A 24,113-nucleotide genomic window follows, 5' to 3' on the forward strand; every position below is an offset into this window, starting at 1 on the left:
GCACAAGTGGTGGATGCTCTGGTGACACATGGGTTTACTAGTTGGTGTATGTGTTTCCACCTCTTCCACTGATCCCAAGAATACTCAAAAGAATAAAAAGAGAAAAGGTTCAAGCAATTCTCATTGCTCCGGACTGGTCAAGAAGGGCTTGGTACGCAGATCTCCTGGACATGCTGCTGGAGGATCCGTGGCCTCTACCTCTTCTGCAACAGGGCCGTTCGTCTATCAAGACTTAACGCGGCTACCTTTGACGGCATGGCGGTTGAGCGTCAAATTTTAGCTTGGAAAGGCTGATCCAAGCCAGAAAAGGGGTAACGTCTAAACATTACCACCGGATTTGGAAGACGTGTGTCTTGGTGTGATAATAGGAAATTCCCTATGGTGGAATTTCAGCTGGGTTGTTTTCTGCTTTTGCTGCAGTCAGGATAGGATGTGCGCCTACACCTGGGTTCCTTAAAGGTCCAGATCTCGGCCTTGTCCATTTTCTTCCAAAGACAGTTGGCGTCCCTCCCTAAAGTTCAGACGTTCTTGAAAAGGGTTCTGCACATCCAGCCGCCCTTTGTGCCTCCCACGGCTCCTTGGGATTTCAACGTGGTATTGCAACTTCTACAATCTAAATGGTTTGAGCCTTTACAGGAGGTTGATGTAAAGTTTCTTTTTATGTGGAAGACCGTTACATTGCTGGCCTTGGCTTCGGTAAGACGTGTGTCGGAATTGGGGACGTTGTCTTACAAGAGCCCTTATTTGATTTTTCATGAAGATAGAGATGAACTCTGAACTCGTCAGCAATTTCATCAAAAGGCGGTGTCTGCGTTTGATATCAACCAGCCTATTGTGGTTCCGGTGCTTACTGACACCTCTTCTACTTCAAAGTCCCTTGATGTTGTGCGAACTTTGAAAATCTGTGTCAAACGGAACGGCTCGTCACAGAAATTTGGACTCGCTGTTTTGTACTCTGTGATCCAAACAAAATTGGGTGTCCTGCTTCCAAGCAGTCTATTGCTCGCTGAGTCAAGCTTATTATCCAGCATGCTTACTCTACGGCAGGTTTTCTGGTTCCTAGTTCTGTACATGCCCACTCTAATAGGTTGGTGGGTTCTTCCTGGGCGACTGCCCTGGGTGTCTCGGCCTTACAGCTCTGCCAAACAGCTACTTGGTCTGGTTCGAACACGTTTGCTAAGTTCTACAAGTTCGATACTTTGGCCTCTAAGGACCTTCAGTTTGGCCAATCAGTTCTGCAGGACCCTCAGCAGTCTCCCACCTGTTTGGTAGCTTTGGTACATCCCCATGGTACTAAATGGAACCCCAGTATCCTCTAGGACGTAAGAGGAAATAGGATTTTTAATTACCTACCAGTAAATCCTTTTCTCGTAGTCCGTAGAGGATGCTGGGCGCCCGCCCAGTGCATCATTTCTGCACTGTTACTTGGTTAAGTACTTTTGGTTCAGATGTTGTTGTTACTGTTTCATGTTTGGTTAGCATGGCTTTCCTCTTTGGAATCTTAAATTAATAAGAAATTACCCCACGTGGCACTACCGTTTAAAAATAAAATGAATTGCTTACACAATGATAAATGGCAGTAAATATCATTATCAGATCAAATCTCAGAAATCCATCATAATGTAGATTATTGCTCCACTATGGAATGCAGATAAGTGTCTACCACTGAACTTTAGTAGATGTAGAACAGCCTTCTGCACATATAATAATATAGGGATATGCAACAAGGGTGATGTGCTCCTCTGAGTTCAGTGAACTCTGAGAGGAGCACATTTCTAGACTGAGTCTGGTAGTGTGCGCTGGCTCCTCCCTCTGTCCCTCCTATCAAATTCTTAAAGTGCCCAAGGCTCCTAGTGGACCAGTCTATACACCGTGGTACTAATGTGGACCCCGGTATCCTCTACAGACTACGAGAAAAGTATTTACCGGTAGGTAATTTAAAATCCTATTTTTTTGCACACCATGGGGTATATTTGCTAAAGTGGGTTTTTAGAAGTGGAGATGTTCCCCATAGCAACCAATCAGATTCTAGCTATTATTTTCTAGAAGGTGCCAAATTAATAAGTTGAATGTGGTTGCTATAGGCGACATCGCCACGTCTAAAAATCTACACTTAAGTAAATATACCTTCATGTCCCTGGCGTTCCTTTTCCTGTTTTTTTTTTTTTTTTTTTTTATTGTTTTATTCAAGGTAACTATTACTGTAAACAGCCACTTATTTTCAAATGTGAGCAATTGTGCATTAGTTTTATTCTTTTTATGTTTAAGACAATCAGGAGATAAAGTCCACCAAGACTCCAGGTAAAGAGAACACTTATTTATTTAAATAGATAGATATAATTTTGTTTTATGTATGCGAAGGTGCATTTATGTAAAATGCTTTTACTTTTTTACTTTGGTATTTTTCTGAGGTTTTTTTTTCCATAATTTGGGTTCCCACTAATATAGCATTTAATAATGACTCGCTAAGCAGTCACATTTTTTATTTTCACATAAAATAGTTCCAGGCCCAATCAACATAACCATTATTTAATCTGTTAAACTGGACATACACCATACAATTATCTGTCAGAGAATCTGCCAGATCTGGCTGGTTGGAATAAAAATTTGATAATGGATAAGAGCTAATTATAATTGACCATTTACTACCAAACACTGGAAAATGGACAAAACCTGTCTGCGATTAAACCAATTTGTAGAATGACAGGTTTTGTCCATTTCCCAGTGTTTGGGAGCAAATGGTTGATTGTCATTTGTTCTTATCCATTACCAGATTTTAATTCCAGCCAGCCAGATCTGGCAGATTATCTGCCAGGTAATTGTATGGTGTATGTTCAACTTTAAAAACTATTGTTAAGTTGCAGAACTCAAACAGGTAATACTGTGTTACCCAGTGTATACCAAACAAAGAAACAAATGGTGAAACTATCACCAGTAAAGTTGACCATACACCTAAAGATTTATCTGTCAGATAAGGAAAAGCTGGTAATGGATGAGAGCAAATGACAATTACCAGTTGCTCCCAAACACTGGAAAACAGACAAAAATGGTCAGACAAATTGGTTAAATCCATTTGATATAACCAATTTATCTAAATGACCTTTTGTCAGTTTTACGGCATTTAGAAGCAAATGGCCAGTTGCCATTTGCTCTCATGCATTAACAGATTTTCTCTTGCGTCTTAGAGGATACTGAGAATCCATTTAGTACCATGGGATATTAACGGGTCCACTTGGAGCCATGGGCACTTTAAGAATTTGATAGTGTGTGCTGGCTCCTTCCTCTATGCCCCTGCCACCAGACTCAGTTTAGAAAATGTGCCCAAGGAGCCGGTCACGCTTATGGAAGCTCCTGAAGAGTTTTCTGCATTTTATTTTTCGGTTTATTTTCAGGCAGGACTGGATGGCACCAGCCTGCCTGCTTCGTGGGACTTAGGAGGGTGGGCGGCCCAACCTCTTGAAGAGTTAATGGTCCCGTTCCCCGCTGACAGGACACTTTCTCCTGAGGGAACTATTCGCAAGCCCCACCACGGCGAGCGTACATTCCCGCAGCACGCTGCCACCCCTAACAGAACCAGAAGAATGTAGAGTGAGTACTAAGCCAGCGTCCCAGTTAGTGGGTCGCCGCCCATTATGGCGGCATGAGGGTACGGAGACGTGCGGCTTCTAAACAGGGCGGACTGCGTTTCCAGACTCAACACAGTGCAGACGTACCGCTTCTAAGGGGGCAAACGGAGTCTCAGTACACCGTACACAGTACCCACACTGGCAAACACGGATTTGACTCCATTTTAAGCACTAAAATACCTCAGTCAGTATTTAAAAAAAAAAAAAAGCAGGAAGCCCACGTGCCATTTAGTTAGGGGGCGGGGCTTCACTGAGCAGATCCAGCAGCTCACCAGTGCCATTTTCCCTCTGCAGTGGACACAGATGCTACCTGACAGGAATGTGCAGCTTCTCCAGAGCGATTATTTAGTGTACTGAGTTCCCAATCTGGGTACTCAGTCTGCAACCCAGCTAAGCTGGACATTAGCGATAATGGCGCAGTGTTTGCTCTATACTATCTGTGTCTCCCTGGAAGTGCTCTTTGTGAGTTAATTGTGCTTTTAACCTTTTCCTGTTTGTGTGCTGTTACATTACAATATGTCAGGCAGAGTGTGTTTCATGTACGGCTGAGTGTTCCTCTTCCCCAGGGGGCCCACTACTGTGTACTCAGTGTAGTGCATTTCCCCAGGCTAGCAGGGCTGAACCAGTGTGTCTGGATTCCATTAAAGGAGTGATTTCCAATATTTCTACTAAATTGTCCCGCAGTGAGAAAGACGCAATACTTAAGACTGTCCGTGGATGAGTTTATGAAGAGAGACTCAGTCCCCAAACCAGTGTCTCGGACCCCTACCATTTGTCCGCAAAAACGTACTCTGGACCATATCCTGCAGTCTGGCTATGATGAAGGGTCAGACATGGGGGGAAGGGTTACGTTCCCCAAATTCCTGATAAGGTGACAGAGGAGTGTGAGGGATCTTATTTTAATGTAAAGAAATCTTCAGTCACTTTTCCTGTGTCAAAGGAACTAAGTACCCTGTTTTAAAGAACCGTGGGTTAATCCTGATAGGAAATGTCAAATCCCTAAGCGGTTACTCTCATACTTTCCTTTTCCTCTTGAGGTTAGGAAAAAATGGGAAAATCCTCAGCAGTGATCGCGCTGAGCAAAAAAAATTGTGGGTCCTAGGGACCCCTCACTATAAAAAATTGGGGTCCTACTCCACCGTTTCTGGGTCCCATCACACTTTATGAGGGGTGAGGGAAGGCTGCAGTTGGGACTGTGCGGGGGCCAGGTGGCATTTAGGATAGAGGGGTAAAAAAGCAAGTAGCATTTGGGGCAGAAGCAGGGAGAAGTTGGGGCAGAGCTGGGAGTAGAGGGGGGCTGTAAAGGTAGACAGCACTGGGGGTAGGGAGAGGGCAAGTTCAGACAGCAGTTGAAACTGTGTTGGGGTGGCTAGTGGCAGGCAGTGCTGGGATTAGTTAGGGTTTAATATTAGATAGCAGCTGTGGCAGTACTGGGGGGCAAGGAGGGATTTAGGGCCAGGAAGTACTGGGGGTAGAAAAGAGGCATGGCTAGATAGCAGCTAGGGCAGTAGTGGGGGCATGGAGGGGGTTAGGGACTGGTAGTATTGGGGGTATAGAGGGGGCACGAGTAGATAGTTTGGGTGGTACAGGGTGACAAGGAGGGGGTTAGGGGCAGGCAGTACTGGGGGTAGGGATACGGCTTGGGTAGATAGCAGCTGGGGCAGTACTGGAGAGCAAGGGGGGGTTAGGGGCAGAAGTACTGGTAGGGAGGGGGCATGGATAGATACTGGGGATAGAAAGGGGGCATGGGTAGATACTGTGGGTAGGGGATAGCTGGGGCTGTACTGGGGGCAAGGAGGGGGTTAGGTGCAGGAAGTGCTGGGGCTAGAGAGATGGCATGGGTAGGTACTGGGGGCAGTGGATAGGTGGGACAGTGCAGTGGGGCAAGGAGGGGGTTAGAGGCAGGAAGTACTGGGGGTAGAATAAGGGTAGATGGCTGCTGGGGCACCGGAGATACGAACTCTACACATGTGTATGGCTGGCAGCTGAGACCGTGGGCGTATATGACAGCACCCCTATAGTACTATACACATCTTACCAGGTGCCAAGTGCGGGAAGTAATGCTGAGGAAGTAGCCGTGGCTGTGTGTGGGCACTCTCCAATGATGGCATCCTGGTCAGCGTAGCTGCAGCCAAGGAGAGAATACTGAAGCGCTGGGTTTGTAGGAGGGGCGACGGCTGGTATCTAGGAGGCGATGTCCGGTGCTTGGCAGATGCTCCTTTCGGGACTCGTGAGACGGCTCTGCGTGTGACAGCTCGGCCGGTCTCTGTCACAGGGAGAGGGTGAAGGCTGAAGACAGACATTCTGCTGCCCAGGAGGTACTCTAGCTGCTGCTGCATGGGTTGTTATTGTGAAGCAGTGGGGTCAGGCCACTCTGATGCGGTTGGCTGCTGTCAGTGTATCAGAGCAGACAAGGGGAGCAGGTCAGTGAATTCTTATTGGCTGACACAGTGCACACAGGCATCAGCGCGTCCTGCAGGACCCGCTCATTTTTTTAAACTGGGTCAATGCGCTATAACGCGTATTTTGTGATCACTGGAGGGTGTTACAGAGAGAGGGGGAGGAGCAGGAGATAGGGAGGGGAGTAAGAAAGAGAGACCGTGTCAGGGAGAGGGACAGAGAGACTGTCAGGGAGAGAGAGACAGCGTCAGGGAGAGAGAGAGGGGCATTTAAGAGGGTGTCAGGGAGAGGTGCATGAGAGAGTATGTCAGGGTGAGAGATGGAGAGAAGCATGAGTGTGTCAGGAAGAGGGAGGGAGAGGCGCATGAGAGTGTGTCAGGAAGAGAGGGAGAGGCACATGAGACTGTGTCAGGGAGAGAGAGGGAGGGAAAGCTGCATGAGAGAGAGGGAGAGGCACATGAGAGAGTGTCAGAGAGAGGGAGGGAGAGGCACATGAGAGAGTGTCAGAGAGAGGCACATAAGAGAGTGTCAGAGAGAGGCACATAAGAGAGTGTCAGAGAGAGGCACATGAGAGTGAGGGAGGGAGAGCTGCGTGAGAGAGGGAGAGGCACATGAGAGTGTCAGGGAGAGGCACATGAAAGAGTGTCAGGGAGAGAGGGAGAGGCACATGAAAGAGTGTCAGGGAGGGAGGGAGAGGCGCATGAGAGAGTCAGGGAGAGAGAGGGAGAGGCACATGAAAGTGTCATGGAGAGGCACATGAGAGTGTCAGGGAGAGGAGCAAGACAGTGTATCAGGGAGAGAGGGAGAGGCACATGAGAGAGTGGAGCAAGACAGTGTTAGGGAGAGGCACATGAGAGTGTCAGCAAGAGGGAGTGAGAGCTGCGTGAGAGGGAGAGGCACATGAGAGATTGTCAGGGAGAGACATATGAGAGATTGTCGGGGATAGAGAGGGAGAGGCGCATGAGTGTCAGGGAGAGGGAGAGGCACATGAGAGTGTCAGAGAGAGAGGGAGAGGCACATGAGAGTGTCAGGGAGAGGAGCAAGACAGTGTATCAGGGAGAGAGGGAGAGGCACATGAGAGTCGAGCAAGACAGTGTCAGGGAGAGGCACATGAGTGTCAGCGAGAGGGAGGGAGAGCTGCGTGCGAGAGGGAGAGGCACATGAGTGTCGGGGAGAGGCGCATGAGAGAGTGAGGGAGAGAGAGAGGCACATGAGTGTCGGGGAGAGGCGCATGAGAGAGTGAGGGAGAGAGAGGCACATGAGAGAGAGGGAGAGGCACATGAGAGAGAGGGAGAGGCACATGAGAGATTGTCAGGGAGAGAGAGAGAGAGGCACATGAGTGTCAGGGAGAGAGGCAGAGGCAAATGAGAGTGTCAGGGAGAGGCGCATGAGTGTCAGGGAGAGAGAGGGAGAGGCACATGAGAGGAGCAAGACAGTGTATCAGGGAGAGAGGGAGAGGCACATGAGAGATTGTCAGGGAGAGAGAGAGAGAGGCACATGAGTGTCAGGGAGAGAGGCAGAGGCAAATGAGAGTGTCAGGGAGAGGCGCATGAGTGTCAGGGAGAGAGAGGGAGAGGCACATGAGAGGAGCAAGACAGTGTATCAGGGAGAGAGGGAGAGGCACATGAGAGTGGAGCAAGACAGTGTCAGGGAGAGGCACATGAGAGTGTCAGCGAGAGGGAGGGAGAGCTGCGTGAGAGAGGGAGAGGCACATGAGTGTCGGGAAGAGGCGCATGAGGGAGAGAGAGAGGCACATGAGAGAGGGAGAGGCACATGAGAGAGAGAGGGAGAGGCACATGAGGGAGAGGCACATGAGAGGGAGAGGCACATGAGAGAGAGAGAGAGGGAGAGGCACATGAGAGTGTCAGGGAGAGAGGCAGAGGCAAATGAGAGTGTCAGGGAGAGGCGCATGAGTGTCAGGGAGAGAGAGGGAGAGGCACATGAGAGTGGCAGGGAGAGGAGCAAGACAGTGTATCAGGGAGAGAGGGAGAGGCACATGAGAGTGGAGCAAGACAGTGTCAGGGAGAGGCACATGAGAGTGTCAGCGAGAGGGAGGGAGAGCTGCGTGAGAGAGGGAGAGGCACATGAGTGTCGGGAAGAGGCGCATGAGAGAGTGAGGGAGAGAGAGAGGCACATGAGAGAGGGAGAGGCACATGAGAGAGAGAGGGAGAGGCACATGAGAGAGAGAGAGAGGCACATGAGAGAGAGAGGGAGAGGCACATGAGAGAGAGAGGGAGAGGCACATGAGAGAGAGAGGGAGAGGCACATGAGAGATTGTCAGGGAGAGAGAGAGAGGCACATGAGAGAGTCAGGGAGAGAGGCAGAGGCAAATGAGAGTGTCAGGGAGAGGCGCATGAGTGTCAGGGAGAGAGAGGGAGAGGCACATGAGAGTGGCAGGGAGAGGAGCAAGACAGTGTATCAGGGAGAGAGGGAGAGGCACATGAGAGTGGAGCAAGACAGTGTCAGGGAGAGGCACATGAGAGTGTCAGCGAGAGGGAGGGAGAGCTGCGTGAGAGAGGGAGAGGCACATGAGTGTCGGGAAGAGGCGCATGAGAGAGTGAGGGAGAGAGAGAGGCACATGAGAGGGAGAGGCACATGAGAGAGAGGGAGAGGCACATGAGAGAGAGAGGGAGAGGCACATGAGAGAGAGAGGGAGAGGCACATGAGAGAGAGGGAGAGGCACATGAGAGAGAGAGGCACATGAGAGGGAGAGGCACATGAGAGAGGGGGAGAGGCACATGAGAGATTGTCAGGGAGAGAGAGAGAGAGGCACATGAGAGTGTCAGGGAGAGAGAGGGAGAGGCACATGAGAGTGTCAGAGAGAGAGGCAGAGGCAAATGAGTGTCAGGGAGAGGAGCAAGACAGTGTCAGCGAGAGGGAGGGAGAGCTGCGTGAGAGGGAGAGGCACATGAGTCAGGGAGAGAGAGGGAGAGGCACATGAGAGAGAGGGAGAGGCACATGAGAGAGTGTCAGGGAGAGAGGGAGAGGCACATGAGAGAGAGTGTCAGGGAGAGGCACATGAGGGATTGTCAGGGAGAGAGAGGTGCATGTGAGTTAAATATAGAGGAACAAGATAGTGTCTGTGTGAGAGAGAGGGGGGGGGGGGAGGGGGCAGCATGAGATACACTACCAACTACAGCAGCTAGCTCAAGCACAGGTCTCTGATGGGGGCGGGCAGTTCATTGCGTTAAGCCCCGCCCCCTAATTACCCCCGAATCGCGGCACGACCTGCATGTACTAGGGGCAGACACTGCAGAGCAGACTGATTGGGCCAGGCTTAGTGCTCGCTCGCTCCCCCCCCCCTACTACCTACATCCTTCGTGGCTGCCTGCAGCTACCTCGATACACAGGCTGGTGGTTTCCAGTCAGCATAGTACTTAGAATCTACTCCTCTCTCTCCCTTCCTCCACGCCCAGAAGTGAAGGGGAAATGTACATTCCTCCGGCCGGACAGCTGAGCCTCTCCTCCTCCCTCAGCGATGCGGACACCTGCCAGCCCACTATAATGAGTCAGGCTGACTTACTGTAGTACCTGGCTGTCTTGCATAATGTCGCCGGCCGCGGGCACTTCATTGAGGCTAGTTCTGCCCCCTCTGGCTCTGCTGCGGGATCGGAGCTGAGACTTCCGATCGTAGCAGGGAGCCAGCGTCCACTACACTACAAACAGCAGCTGTCACTGACTGCTGTGACACCATGATGATTCCTGTCTTATTCGCGCGGAGCAGACGGTGAGGGGAGGCGGGGCGGGAGAACACACTGCATGGTCTCCTCTCCTTCCAAGTTCCTCCCTCTGCTACCGTGGAGACGGAACTGACTGACAGCGCAGGACAGCGCTGCTGGTCAGAGCGCGTCCTGAGGGACCCTGCGTTTTTTTATTTTTGAGTCCCCATCATCAATTCTCGGGTAAAATACGCGCCATAGCGCGTTTTTGCGATCACTGCTCAGATAGTAGGTGCATCAGTATCCAGGCTGTCACGGAAAATAGTATTGCCTTGGTGCAGCCTCCCTGAAGGACACTGCTGATTGTAGAATTGAGATCACACTCAAATCTTTGTACACAGCTGCTGGGGTGGCCCAGAGACCCACTATAGCATGTGTGTGGATCACTAAAACCATTGCTAAATGGTCAGGTAACCTAATTGAGGGGTTAGATTCCTTATCTAGGGGGAGGGGGGAGATTGTTTTACTCCTGCAACATACACAGAACTCTGCGAACTTTATGGTGGAAGCCATAAAATAAATAGGCTTATTTAATTCCCGCACCACTGCTATGGTGTCAGCACGCAGGGGCTTATGGATACGCCAGTGGACTACTGACGCAGATTCCAGGAAAGGCATGGATGGCCTACCATTTACAGGAGAGGACTTATTTGGAAAATAACTGGATAAATGGATCTCTAAAGCTACTGCGGGTAAGTCCACTATCTTACTTCCGCAGCTCCCCCAGCCTGGAAGACCTACTCGGCTTCCGGTTTGCAGTACTTTCGGACAGCCAAGTTTAAGTGCAAAACCAGAGGGTCTTCTACAGCCACCAGAGGCGCTAGAGGTAAACCACGCAAACCAGCAACTGCAGGTTCTCGGAAACAGAGCTCAAGCTCTGCTTCCTCAAAGCCTTCAGCATGACGGTGGACCGCTATGCCTGGAACACTGGAGGGTTGGAGTCCGGCTAAAATTCTTCAGTCACATCTGGACAAGTTTGTGCCACGATCCCTGGGTCATAGATCTTATTTCCCAGAGCTACAGACTAAAGTTCCAGGAGCTCCCACCTCACAAATTCTTCAAATCAGGCTTACCAGTTTCACCAGAGGCAAGTATAACTTTACAGGACGCCATTCAAAAACTGGTGCAGTTCCACCTCATCTGCAAAACCAGGGGTACTATTCCAGCTTGTTTGTAGTACCGAAACCGGACGGTTCGGTAAGACCGATTCTGAACCTCAAGTTGTTGAACCCGTACTTACGAGTGTTCAAATTCAAGATGGAGTCTCTGCGAGCAGTGATCTCAGGTATGTAGGATGGGGAATTCTTAGTGTCTCTGGATATCGAGGATGCGTACCTTCACATCCCGATCTGGCTGCCTCATCAGGCTTTTCTACGGTTTGCACTGCAGGACTGTCTCTACCAGTTCCAGGCCCTGACATTTGGGGTCTCCACAGCACCGAGGGTGTTCACCAAGGTGATGGCAGAGATGTTTCTCCTCCGTAAACAGGGAGTGAACTTAATTCCGTACCTGGACGATCTTCTGATAAAGGCACCGTCCAGGGAGAGGTTGTTGGACAGCATTACCCTCTTCAACCCGACTACTCCTGGATCACGGGTGGATTCTGAACCTTCCGAATTCTCACCTAGAGCCAACACAGAGGCCTCCATTCCTGGGAATGATACTAGACGCAGAGTCGCAGAAAGTGTTCCTTCCATTGGAAAAGGCATTAGTAATCCAGTCGATGGTTCGGGATGTCATGAAGCCAACCCGTATATCGGTGCATCTATACATTCGCCTTCTGGGGAAAATGGTAGCCTCTTACGAGGCACTTCAGTACGGAAGGTTTCACGCAAGACCCTTCCAGCTCGATCTGTTGGACAAATGGTCCATATCGCATCTTCACATGCACCAGAGGAGCTGTCTGTGGCCAAGAGCCAGGATTTCTCTATGGTGGATTCAGACTTCTCCCCTTTGTAGAGGGTCGACTGTTCGGGATTCAGAATTTGATTCTGCTAACCACAGATGCAAGCCTCAGAGGTTGGGTCGCAATCACCCAAGGGGTGTAGTTTCAGGGAAGGTGGTCAAGTCAGGAAGTCGTCCTTCCAATAAACATCCTGGAGTTCAGGGCTATATACAACGCACTTCTGCAGGCCTCATATCTTCAAGATCAGGCCATTCAGGTCCAGGTGACAAGAATCCTCCTCTTAGCAGAAAAAAACGCTGGGGTGTTGTCGGCAGTCTTCATTATGGGAGTAGCCAACTGAGAAGCAGACTTCCTCAGCAGACACGACCTGCTCCCGGGGGAATGGGGCCTTCACCCGGAGATGTTCAGGTGCTTGATTTGTGGGTGGGGATATCCACTAATCGACATGATGGCCTCTCGTCTCAAGAAGTTCAAGCGGTATTGTTCCAGGTCGAGGGACCAACAGGCAGTGGCAGTAGATGCTCTGACTACTCCATGGGTCTATCAGATGGTGTACCTGTTTCCTCCACTTCCTTTGAGCCAAAGGATTCTCAAAAGATTAAAAAGGGAAAAGGTTCAAGCAATACTCATTGCTCCGGACTGGCCAAGAAGGGCCTGGCACGCGGATCTTCTAGAGATGCTGATCCGTGGCCTCTACCTCTTCGAGAGGATCTACTACAACAGGGCCTGTTCATCTATCAAGACTTACTGCGGCTACGTTTAACGGCATGGATATTGCACGGCTGATTCTAGCCAGGAAAGGGATCCCTGACAAGGTCATCTAGACTATGATCCAGGCCAGAAAGGGGGCAACGTCTAAACATTACCACTGTATTTGGAAGAAATGCGTCTCTTGTTGTGAGAGCGGAACGTATTCTGTGATGGAATTTCACCTGGGACGTTTCCTGCTTTTTCTGCTGGCAGGTTTGGATGTGGGCATACGTCTGGGCTCCATAAATGTCCAGATTTCGGCCTTGTCTTTCAGAAACCATTCTCCCTGAGGTCCAGACGTTCTTGAAAGGTGTTCTGCACATCCAACCTCCCTTTGTGCCTCCCATGGCACCTTGGGATCTCCAAATGGGATCTTGGGTTCTCCAAATGGGATCTTGGGATCTCCATTTGGTGCTGCAGTTCCTCCAATCAGACTGGTTTGAACTGTTACAGGAGGTTGATGTAAAATGTCTTTCGTGGAAGATCGTCACACTGTTGTCCTTGGCTTTCAGTAAGACGCGTGTCTGAGCTGGGAGCGTTGTCTCACAAGAGACCCTATTTTATTTTTCATGAAGACAGAACTGACCTCTGAACTCTTCTGCAATTTCTTCCTAAAATGGTGTGTGCGTTTCACATCAACCAACCTATTGTGGTTCCAGTTGTTACGGACACCTCTGCTACTTCAAAGTCTTTGGATGTTGTGAGGACTTTGAAGGTGTATGTACAGCAAACAGCTCGTCACAGAAAATCGGCCACACTGTTTGGTTTTTTTGATCCCAATAGGATTGGGTGTCCTGCTTCGAAGCAGGCAATTGTACGCTGGATCAGGCTCACTATACAGCATTCTTACTGCACGGCAGGCTTGCTGGTTACTCAATCTATACAGGCCCACTCTGCTAGGTCGGTGGGTTCTTCCTAGGCGGCTGCCTGGGGTGTGTCTGCTGAGCAGCTACTTGGTCAGGTTCGAACACGTTTGCTAAGTTCTACAAGTTCAATACTTTGACCAAACTGAAGGTCCTCAGATGCCAAACAGTTCTGCAGGAACATCCGCACTCTCCCACCTGGTTTGGGAGCTTTGTTACATCCCCATGGTACTAAAATGGATTCCCAGTATCCTCTAGGACGTAAGAGGGAAAATAGGATTTTAATTACCTACCAGTAAATCCTTTTCTTGTAGTCTGTAGAGGATACTGGGCGCCCGCCTGGTGCTTCGTACTTTTTGCACTGTTACTTGGTTAAGTATTGTTTGGTTCAGTGGTTGCTGTTCCTGGTTCCAAGTTTGGTTAGCTTGGCTTTCCTCTTGTGTGTGCTGGTTCGGAATCTGACCACTGTCCTTTTTATAGCCTTCTCTCAAAGTATGTCCGTCTCCTTGGCACAGTTTCCTAGACTGAGTTTGGTAGGAGGGCAATAGAGGGAGGGGCCAGCACACTATCAAATTCTTAGTGCCCAAGGCTCCTAGTGGACCAGTCTATACCCCATGGTACTAAATGGATTCCCAGTATCCTCTATGGACTAAGAGAAATGGATTTACCGTTGGGTAATTAAAATCCTATTTCCATTCCATTCAGCCAGATTGGACAGATAAATCTTTAGGTTTATGGCCAGCTTAAGGGGTATATTCAATTGAAGTCGAAAGCTGCCGTCTGTCGAAAAGACGTCAGTTTTTGACTTTTTAAGGTCGAATTGTGATTCGACCTATTCAATCAAACCCCAAATTTTTCGAAAAGCACGTGGATTGACGGAATAGCTACCGATCCACGTGCTTCTGTTCGACCATCTCACTTCGACTTTAAAAAAAGCCGAAGTGAGATGGGGAGAGCAGCGCCGGAGACTAGAGAGCCGAGGTGGTGACCGGGTGAGCAGCGCTGGAGGATGTCACAGCAGCGTCCACTCGGCTCCAGCAAGCGAGACCTTGTTTGCTGGAGCCGGGTGGACTCTGCCGTGAGTGGCAGCTGTGATGTAGGGACAGAGGAGAGACTGGGGGGGAAGACGGGGTAGAGCAGCGCTACAAAAATGTCGAATTGAGATGTCATTTGAATAGCCCAGGTCGGATCCATTCCGACAAATGAATGTCGGAATGGATTAGACTACAATTGAATATACCCCTAAGGGTGCAAATAAATTAGATTTTTTTTTTTTTTTTGCATTTATGAAAAACATAAAATTGGATAAAAACTATAAAAACTTACCATGGGAATAAACCTTGAATATATAGTTCTTCAATTAGTTACAACAATATATCTTCCATTTGGTACAGTTCCATTAGTTAGTGATGCCTGGTATATTATACTGATAGTAATTATAGTCAAAAGTCAGTGACTCGGAAGCTATTGAGTGTGCAGTTTCCAATCCCCAATTGACAATATAGCTGGTTGTGATTTGAGATGTATCTGTAACAACTGTTAGAACTAGAGGAATGAGCTTTAAATAGACATTGAGGGGAGTGTGCAGGTAAATTTCCAATTAATCAGTAATGTGTTTTGCTCAACCTTGTCAGTCCCAGTTGATTCCAGTATGCATCAGTGATTGCCTGCATAGAAAGTGAGCGCTGCCCGTAGCTTCTGGTTTGCCATGCGTTATGCTCAACCACACTATTGCCAGCTGTCCTTGTTCACACAGGCAGTGTATGGGTAAAAGTAGATGTTTCTTACCCCAGCTGCAATCCACAGTGCCAGTAGTCACAGTAGATCCTTGGATCCCTTTTAGGCGTAGCACCTCAGCCAGATGCAGATTAATGTCAGCGGATAAAGCAAAACGGGTAATCACTATAGTAAGTGTATTTAGAGTCCCTTAACGCATTTTTCAGCGTTTATAACGCAACTGTTTCCTCAGAAGGTAAAAATGAAGTCCACGCAGTCCATATTTAAGTATCCAGCATGCAATCAGAGTAACAGGCCAAATCATTAATTGGCGATATCATTGTCTCATGAATTCATTTAGTACATTTCATTATAATAGTTTTATATAATCACAATGGTAAACATAGATTCATGAATAAACATTCTCATATTAGTATCAATCTTTTTTTACGTATTATCATTCATTAACACAATGCTCAAGTGTCACACATTTAAATTGTTCCTTTAAACTAGAAAGATAAGCATTTTCAGACCTTATGGCTACTCCCATAGCCTAATGCAGGCATGTCCAAACTGCGGCCCTCCAGCTGTTGAGAAATTACACATCTCAGCATGCCCTGACACAGCTTTAGCATTCTCTGACAGCAAAAATTGTGTCAGGGCATGCTGGGATGTGTAGTTTCTCAACAGCTGGAGGGCCGCAGTTTGGACATGCCTGGCCTAATGAGTTAGGTTATGGCTACAGTAACAGTGAGGTCCTTGGTTTGAATCTCATGTTTTCTACTTTTATTTACCATTTTTTTCTTATAAAGAATTCATATATACAAATTAAACAATGTCTAATTCATCATATTAAAAGATGTGATGAGAACACACAAACTAATATAGGTGTGAAGCAATCATTTTGCTTTATTCAATATAGTGTAGCAATAACAAATAATTCTACCATTCTAGCATCACTGCCTCCATACAGATGTGTCCTCATACATCTAGCCTCAATACACCATGATGGCCTGGTGTGAGTCATTCGTCAGGTACCATGCGGCTTCACTAACGTCAGGCGTCTTTTTGCCGGAAATGTTTCATTTGCATCGCTATGCAAATAGGACACAATATGCTGATTAAAATGATATGTAGCATGCCTATATTCTGTGTGCAACAGTGGCTGTATCTGCATATGAAATGGTATGTTAGTGATTTCCAGGAAAATACTGTAATGTCACTGTAACACTTAGCATTACGTGCAGTATGCAGGCACAGCCGCTGTCCAACATGCTGCATATCATTTAATCAGCATAGCAATGCAACTCAGACAAATTTAAGTGGACAAAGTTGCACATAAAGACGCTCTGCGCTACCGAGTCACGCCATGCTGGAAGGGCTGTTTGACGAGACTGCATCAAGGATGTTGAGGATACATCTGTAGCTCAATGGGCCAAGTTTGCTGCCACACTATTCCCAGTATCCCTTGTTCAGTTTCCATGCATTACATTTTTATAATTCCGCATTGGATAACATCAATCACGTCAACGTTTTTTACCTTTTGAGAAAACAGTACTTTACAAAGCCTGGGAAACAAATTAAGGGACTTTGGTTTAGTGATAGCCTGTTTTGCTTTATCTGCTTACTTTAATCTGTACATGGCTGGAGGGGCTACTCCCACTGCCTAAAGGGATCCAAGAAGCTACTGTGACTACTGACAGTGGGGATTGCAGCTTGGGTAAGAAACATTTTTACCCATATGCTGTATGGGCTAACAAAGACGCACAGCAAGAGCGCAGCAGCTATGGGCAGCGCTCTCTTCCACTGCAGACATTGAATCACTGATACATTTTGGAAGTGACTGGGACTGACAGGGTTGAGCAAAAGCACATTACTGATGTATTGGAAATCTGATTTGATGAACTAATATATTCATGGTCTATTCGCACAGGAGGTTTTAATATCTTTCATCCAATTTTATGTTTTTAATGTAAAAATTTGTCTAAAGTAATTGGCAATTATATTAGCACCCTCATTGGTGATGGTTTCACCATATGTTTCTTTGTTAAATATTTTTGTAATAGATCATGGGGGTATCCAATTAGAGCTGATACATTTTCGGCCAATAAAAACAGGCAGATATCGCGATTAATGACCGATGGTCATTATCGCGGTATCCTGTTTCAGGCTGTTTCAGCGGCTAATAAACTGACACACGATCGTGCAAAAAACACATGGGATCAGGGATAAGTCCCTGATCCCATATGTTATCGTGGCTCTGGCAGCCCACTTGTTGCGGCATAATCGGCAAAAAGTGCCAGCATAAGGAGGAGGAACACACCGCATCAGAAGCAAATAGGATAGTCCCCGGCAGTACAATTAACCATGGCCATTGACCGCTGGTAATTGGATACCCCCATATGTTTTGCTAGTATGAGTCTGTAAATATAATGTCTCATCAGTTAATGGCATATTTCTATAGATTGACTGCTGTCACGCTTAGATGTACTTACTGCACTCGCTAGTTTCTGAATAGCTTTTAGTATATTTTAGAAGTACAGAATTTTGCTGCTGTGACCTACATTTCTTAGACGGATATTTATCAGTCCAGAGAGAGATAATATTGTGAGATAAAGTACCAGCCAATCAGCTTCTGTCTTACAGTTTAGAGGCTCTGTTTGAAAAATGACAGTAGCAGATTGTTTGGTACTTTACCTCTCACAATTTCTTCTCTCTCCGAGCTGTGATAAATACACAGTTGAGGGGAATTCAATTGCCAGTAGGAAATTCAAAAAAGCCTGTGGCTCAGGGTTTTTCTATTCAGTTAGAGGACTGAAAATGAGACGCAGCAATTTCTGTAGAAATAACTGCGTCTTTTTTTTCTTTCTTGCACCTCCAGAGCAAATCTGATTTTTCCTAAAAATCCTTCATTTTTTAAAAAGTCACTGGGACTTGCTCTGGGCCCCCAGCTGCACCCACACTGAGGACTATTTAAGTAGCTGGAAGTTTCTAGTTAGCTTAATTAGCCTGTAATTACACACCTTCCAAAGGGACGTATTCTCCAGCCTCAGGATTCGGTCCTCTGCAGCAACGATGAGTATAATGGAAGTGTGTAAGTATGTGTTTCTGTGACCCTGTGTGTGACTCCCCTCTGTAATGTCATCGCCCCAGGAGGTGGCAGCTGGGAGAGCTACATCTCCCAGAAGCCCTCTCCCCAGTGGGAAGATGGAGGGGAGACCACCAGAGAGGTGAGTATTTGTATGTTTTCATTTGCAGCCGGTTTTTAGAGCTAGAAACCCGTGGCCATATTTAAAAAAAATTGGATACCACAGGTATCGAACGCGCATACCCACTTAAATTCAAATTTGGACACAAGGTCCAGAAGGCTTTTTTTACCTCGCTAAACCTCACGCCCAGTTAAATCCCCACTTATGTCTGTCTTCTCATCTACTCTTATGTGTTCAGGTCCCATCCCATTTACTATTCATGATGTTTTGTTTTTTTCCAGGGACTTTGGCTGAACACCTCAGGAAATCCATATTTTTTTTGGTAGATTATCTGCACAAAGCAGACAGGGAGCCTCTGATTGGTATGTGTTTCTGCAATACTCACCAGTAAAATAATTATTAGATGTGTTTTGGGGAAGACGTACTGGATTTTCATTACTGTCTACAGTATGTAAAATTGTAATGAATATTTACTTATGTAGCGAGATTTGCCACAGGTAGGCAATGGCTAATAGTATTTTAGCAACCAGATGTGTATATTTTAATTTTTTGGGAAAGTTTAGAACATGAGTGATAGTAAAATGGCTGGGCACTGTTTATGTTGCTGGATTGTTTTCTCAGAAATGTCATGTTACATCTGCCTGCATATTAACATGCCAGCAGCTTATAATGGAGGGACACCAGCGTTCATACTAAGCCTGTATTTTATCTTTATTTAGGCTTGCAGTATGTTCTTGAATATAAAGTTCGAACTAAAGCAAACAGAGTTGTACCAAAATATATCTGTGAGCTATGCAATTTTGAAACAGATGTGGTTCCTATGGTGGTACATTTGACTGGCTTCAGACACCGCAAACTTTACCTTGTGAGTATTTATAACTAGTAATACGTTCTGGAAAGTCAATAATATGCACAGTCATCACTGCAATTCATGTGTGTTTAGTGGCATAAATTTCCCTCCCATGTTAGTTACATGTACATGGTTTAAGTATTGATCAACATGTCTAATGTTCTGAACACTGTAGTATAGGCTAGATCAGTGGTTTTCAACTTCAGTCCTCCAGTACCAGCAACAGGTTATGTTTGCAGATTTCTTTGATCATGCACTGGTGAGTTAATCTATTTTGTGGATATTTTTGATACACAGATTATATAGATATAGAGATAGATAGATACATTTATAATATCACATTTATATTTATATATGACAGAGTGCTTGAAATAAATGTGTAAACGCAACACATGTGAAATAAAAAAGGTTATGAAGGTTGTTTCTCAATCATCCACTAGGGAACACTGGAGTAGAAGTTGACACTGGGGTATGGTTGGTTGGCTATAGGGAGCTGGCACTTTTAAATAGATCAAGAAGTGTGAAGGCTCCTCCCCCCTCTATACCCCATCAGCCCTCAGTTTTTAGAAATGTGCCGAGGGAGCTGGTCACGTTAGGCTGGGCTCCAGCCTTTATCCTTTTTTTATTTTATTTTCATTTATTTTATTCTTACTTTTTTTCTGCGACCAGATCCCATAGTATTACTGCTTCAGGAGAGCCCTTCGCCACTTATGAGATAAGTGGGGTCCGCGTTCCTAGTATAGAGCCCTTCGCCACTTATGAGAGAAGTGGGGTCTGGGTCTCTGAAAGCCTGCATATTGCAAGCAAGAACGGTCAGGGCTTGTTAGAGACGTCCTGCCATGGTTCTCAATTCTACCGCTGACACCTGAGGCTTTTGGTCGGTGGGTAAATCACCCCTCCCTCCATTAAGGCACACAATGTGTTCCTGTGGTAATAGTCGTGGGCAGCACTGCATGTTGGCCGCGGTCAGCGCTGACAGTTATGAAGGTTGATATCCACCATCAGCGCTGACTCTTTCTTTCAGTGTGTAATGGCTGCAGGCAGCGCTTCATGTAAGGGGGAAGGGTGGGGAATAATGGTTAATTTAATATATTCCTTGCGGGAATAATGGTTAATTTTAAGGTACTGGTGGGGAGACGGCTAGATCGGAAGGCCCTTCACAGGGTCCCCTATCTGTTTCCTTCCTCTTCTGTTGCCTCTACACCAATCAGACCAGGTCCCTGGAAGGGTTGGTGGAGTTTGTATTATTCTGCCAGACGGACAGTAAAAAAAAAAAAAAATAGTTTTGGCAAGTTTGGTGTAATGGTTTACTTTATTGCCTCACAGCACTGAGGCCATGGGTTTGTTTCTACACAGACCTATTTTATCGGCTATTACACGTGGCTACATGGTGGTTGTGCAGTTTTCTCCAGCCACCTCAATTTTCGGTAAATGACAGATCAGCTATCTGTGACAGCGAGGAGTCTTGATAAGACTTGGTCGTATGCCAAAACCCTTTTATCTCACTGTCCCATTTCAGAGTTTATGTTGGGGAATTGTGAAGCTTTTCCACAAGTGTATGCCTTGATTTCTGTGAAAGGAAATTAGACACTATAGTCTCTAGATAGACTATAGTCTATCTATAGTAGTCTGAGCTACAAGAGTGTTGCTCAGACTACATTAATCAGTGTATCTAGGAAGGGTATCCCCCAGCTCACTGAAAATTACCTGTAACAATCCCTGAACCTATTCGGTAAGAGAATTTCAGAGAAATTGGTCACATGCGCTTGCAAAGACATGGTTGGCTGCTGGCCACGTCAAGACTTCTCCAATATCAGCGTCCTAACACTACATAATAGCAGTGCCCATATAGGTCCTTATGATTGGTCTACAGCCACCATCAGGATCTCCCATTAGCACTACAAGGAACAGCATGCCTTCCAAATGCTGCTCCCATTCAATGCCTTCTCACATACGCAGACTGTGTGCTTCAGTATAACAGGTCAGGGGTTCTAATCCTGGCTATCACTGTTAAGATGTGATTTTAAACAGATGATGATTAAATACACTGCTCAAAAAAATAAAGGGAACACTTAAACAACACAATGTAACTCCAAGTCAATCACACTTCTGTGAAATCAAACTGTCCACTTAGGAAGCAACACTGACAATCAATTTCACATGCTGTTGTGCAAATGGAATAGACAACAGGTGGGAATTATAGGCAATTAGCAAGACACCCCCAATAAAGGAGTTGTTCTGCAGGTGGTGACCACAGACCACTTCTCAGCTCCTATGCTTTCTGGCTGATGTTTTGGGCACTTTTGAAAGCTGGCGGTGCTTTCACTCTAGTGGTAGCATGAGACGGAGTCTACAACCCACACATCCTCCTCTGTAAAGCCGCCTGCATGTCAGCGCTGTGTATTTTACAGGACACTTAAGTATTCTACATGTCTGCTGACAGTGTTACTTAAGAAACAGTGCATTTAGTTAGGGTTATATAGTAGAAGTACCCTCTGATATACATCCAGTCTTCACTGTGCATTGATATATCTATTGAATGTATAACTATACTTAGTAATGCTTTTGTATTGCTAGTCCAATGCAGTTTTATTGCATGTCATAATTTCTGCATTGTACAACGTGACTGTGTGTGTGCATATAGCTGCTGCGTGACTTCCATTTCGTGTATCTCACTCAGATTGCTATCCCTGTATTCTGTAACCTGAGGGGGCTAAGTGCGTCAGGGTTATTTATTTAATATAGGCGTTTCACAGAATATACTTATTGTGTATTTTTCTCTTTAATTTTTAGTCACCGTATACCTCTTGAACTCTGTGCTGCACAGGGGGTTCTTGTCAGGTATTGTGCTTCTGATATTGTACTGTGTTGCCTTGAATTGAGCTTTCAGATATGTCTGCTACAAGGGGCGACGGAGCTGGGGCTGATCCAACATTGCGTGGTGGTGACGCTGCAGACATGTTAGAGGAAAACATAGCAGCAGAGGGTTCATGTTCTGTGGGTTACTTACCCCCCCCAGTGGGACAGTGGCAACCGGGGTTCAAAATGACCCACCTTGGGCTACTTTCTTCACGCTTTTAAGTACGCTGGTAACTAAACTTGTGCTCCCTTTGGGACCTCATATGCCGGTACAACCGCTTATGGTCCCTGCGGTTAATCCGCCATGGGCAGATCACCTGTCCACTTAGTTACAGCAATTGAACCAATCACTGACTAAACCAAAATCTAACCCGCGCCCACCTAAGACCAAGGGGTCCTCTAAGCAGGCCATTACTTCCTCACATCCACCCACGTCCCAGACACCTCGTCTGATGAGGATGGTGTATATACTGACCCCACAGACACTGATCCAGATACTTCTGATGGGGAAGCTGTCTCACAGGTGGATGTTCCTGACTTATTGGAGACTATCTGGGTAATTCTTCAAATTACTGATGAATTAGAGCCTGACGCTGCCCCTGAGAAACTGGACAGGTTTAAACGTCAGAAAGTTGTTAATCAAGTTTTACCTCAATTTGACTATTTAGTTGACATACGTCAGGAATCCAGGGAAAATCCAGGGAAGAAATTCACACCTCACAAGAAGATGCTGGCTCGCTATCCCCTCGCTGCGGAGCAAAGTAAAAATTGGGAATTACCCCCGCCAGTGGATTAGCAAGTGGCGCGGCGGATGGTGTCCTCAGCTCTGCCGGTCACTTCTCTGAAAGAACCGACGGTTAAGCGTGTGAAGGGTTGTTTAAAAGCGATTTACACCCTAGCAGGTGCTGTGCATCGGCCCACTATTGCAGTGACGTGGGCTCAGGAGGTGGAAGCAGAGCTGCCATCCAACTTTTCTGATAATGCTAGACACTGCCTCTCGTATATCGTCACAGCATCTCATTACATTAGGGAGGCGGCTTCTGATGCCAGTTTTCTGGCGGCCAAGTCTTCTTCTACGTCCATTTTGGCTCGCCGGATTCTCTAGTTACGGTCCTGGTCTGTGGATCTGGACTCTTAAAATAAAAAATATTTTTAAAAAAAAAAACAACCCTGGAGGTGCTGCTTACTTTTAAGGGAGACTTTCTTTTTGGAGAGGACCTCAACAAGATAGTGACTGACTTAGCTTCTGCTAAAACAGCGTGTCTACCTAGTACTGCTCCTTCGGTGGCGAAGTACTTCCTTTCACACCTTTCATCCTTCTAGGAAAGCAAAAGGTCAGGCATACCCGAAACAGGCTTGCACTTCCAAAACCACTAAGCCCAATACTAAACGGGCCTTGGCTGCCCGTCAGACGGCTTCCAAAACAGACAAGCCTGCTGCATGACGGGGCGGGCCTCCCTCTAGGGGATCCCAGGGTGGGGGGCCGACTTCTAGGGTTTACCCCAGGAATGGTTGAAGACCACTTCCGATGCCTGGGGACTGGAAGTCATCACTCGAGGTTACGCCGTATCCTTCAAGAATCGTCCCCACTCATCGATTTTGCCTGATGGACGTCAATTCGGATCAGGTGAAAGCAAAAACTCTTCGGTGGTACAGTCCTTCCTAGACACAGGAGTGGTAGTACAGGTGCCTCTGGCTCAGAGAGGCAAGGGGTACTATAAACCGCTATTCCTAGTCCCGAAACCGAAGTTGTCCTCTCGCCCCATTCTCAACCTCAAGTCCTTGAACAATTATATGCGAGTCCAAGTTTCGTATGGAAACTCTTCGCTCTATTGTTCTTGCCTTTGAACCCGGGGATTATATGGTCTCCCTGGACATACAGGATGCTTACCTGCATATTCCTATTGCAATGTCGCATCAGCAGAAACTGAGGTTTGCTGTTGGCAATCTCCATTACCAATTTCGGGCGTTACCTTTTTGGTTTGACCACGGCCCCGCGAGTCTTCACGAAGGTCATGGCGGTAATGACGGCTGTACTCCGCCGTCAAGGGGTCAGGATCCTCCCGTATCTGGATGACTTGTTGATCCTGGCAAATTCCCCAGAAATTTTCCTACGCCATCTGACGCTCCAGTTTCTGCAAACCCACAGGTGGCTCATCAACTGGAAGAAATCTTCCCTGGTCCCTGCTCAGAGCATGGTGCCCCTGGAGGCGTT

The 24,113-nt window shown here is 46.9% G+C and overlaps 1 protein-coding gene across 49 annotated transcripts in view; it reads left to right on the forward strand.

Annotated features, from left to right (window-relative positions):
* Positions 1–24,113, forward strand: part of LOC134927837 (uncharacterized) — a 1,188,393-nt gene that overhangs the window by 1,000,949 nt on the left and 163,331 nt on the right. For 46 of the 49 annotated variants that reach the window (XM_063922855.1, XM_063922854.1, XM_063922862.1 and 43 more), the window contains 3 exons: positions 2,269–2,301; positions 18,471–18,551; positions 18,909–19,054. In XM_063922855.1, the coding sequence (XP_063778925.1) occupies positions 2,269–2,301; positions 18,471–18,551; positions 18,909–19,054 (260 nt within the window). The remainder of the gene's footprint in view (positions 1–2,268; positions 2,302–18,470; positions 18,552–18,908; positions 19,055–24,113) is intronic. The other 3 variants (XM_063922861.1, XM_063922844.1, XM_063922860.1) reach the window with 1 other exon arrangement.

The sequence above is a fragment of the Pseudophryne corroboree genome, chromosome 5, assembly GCF_028390025.1.
Source record: "Pseudophryne corroboree isolate aPseCor3 chromosome 5, aPseCor3.hap2, whole genome shotgun sequence".
Taxonomy (NCBI): domain Eukaryota; kingdom Metazoa; phylum Chordata; class Amphibia; order Anura; family Myobatrachidae; genus Pseudophryne; species Pseudophryne corroboree.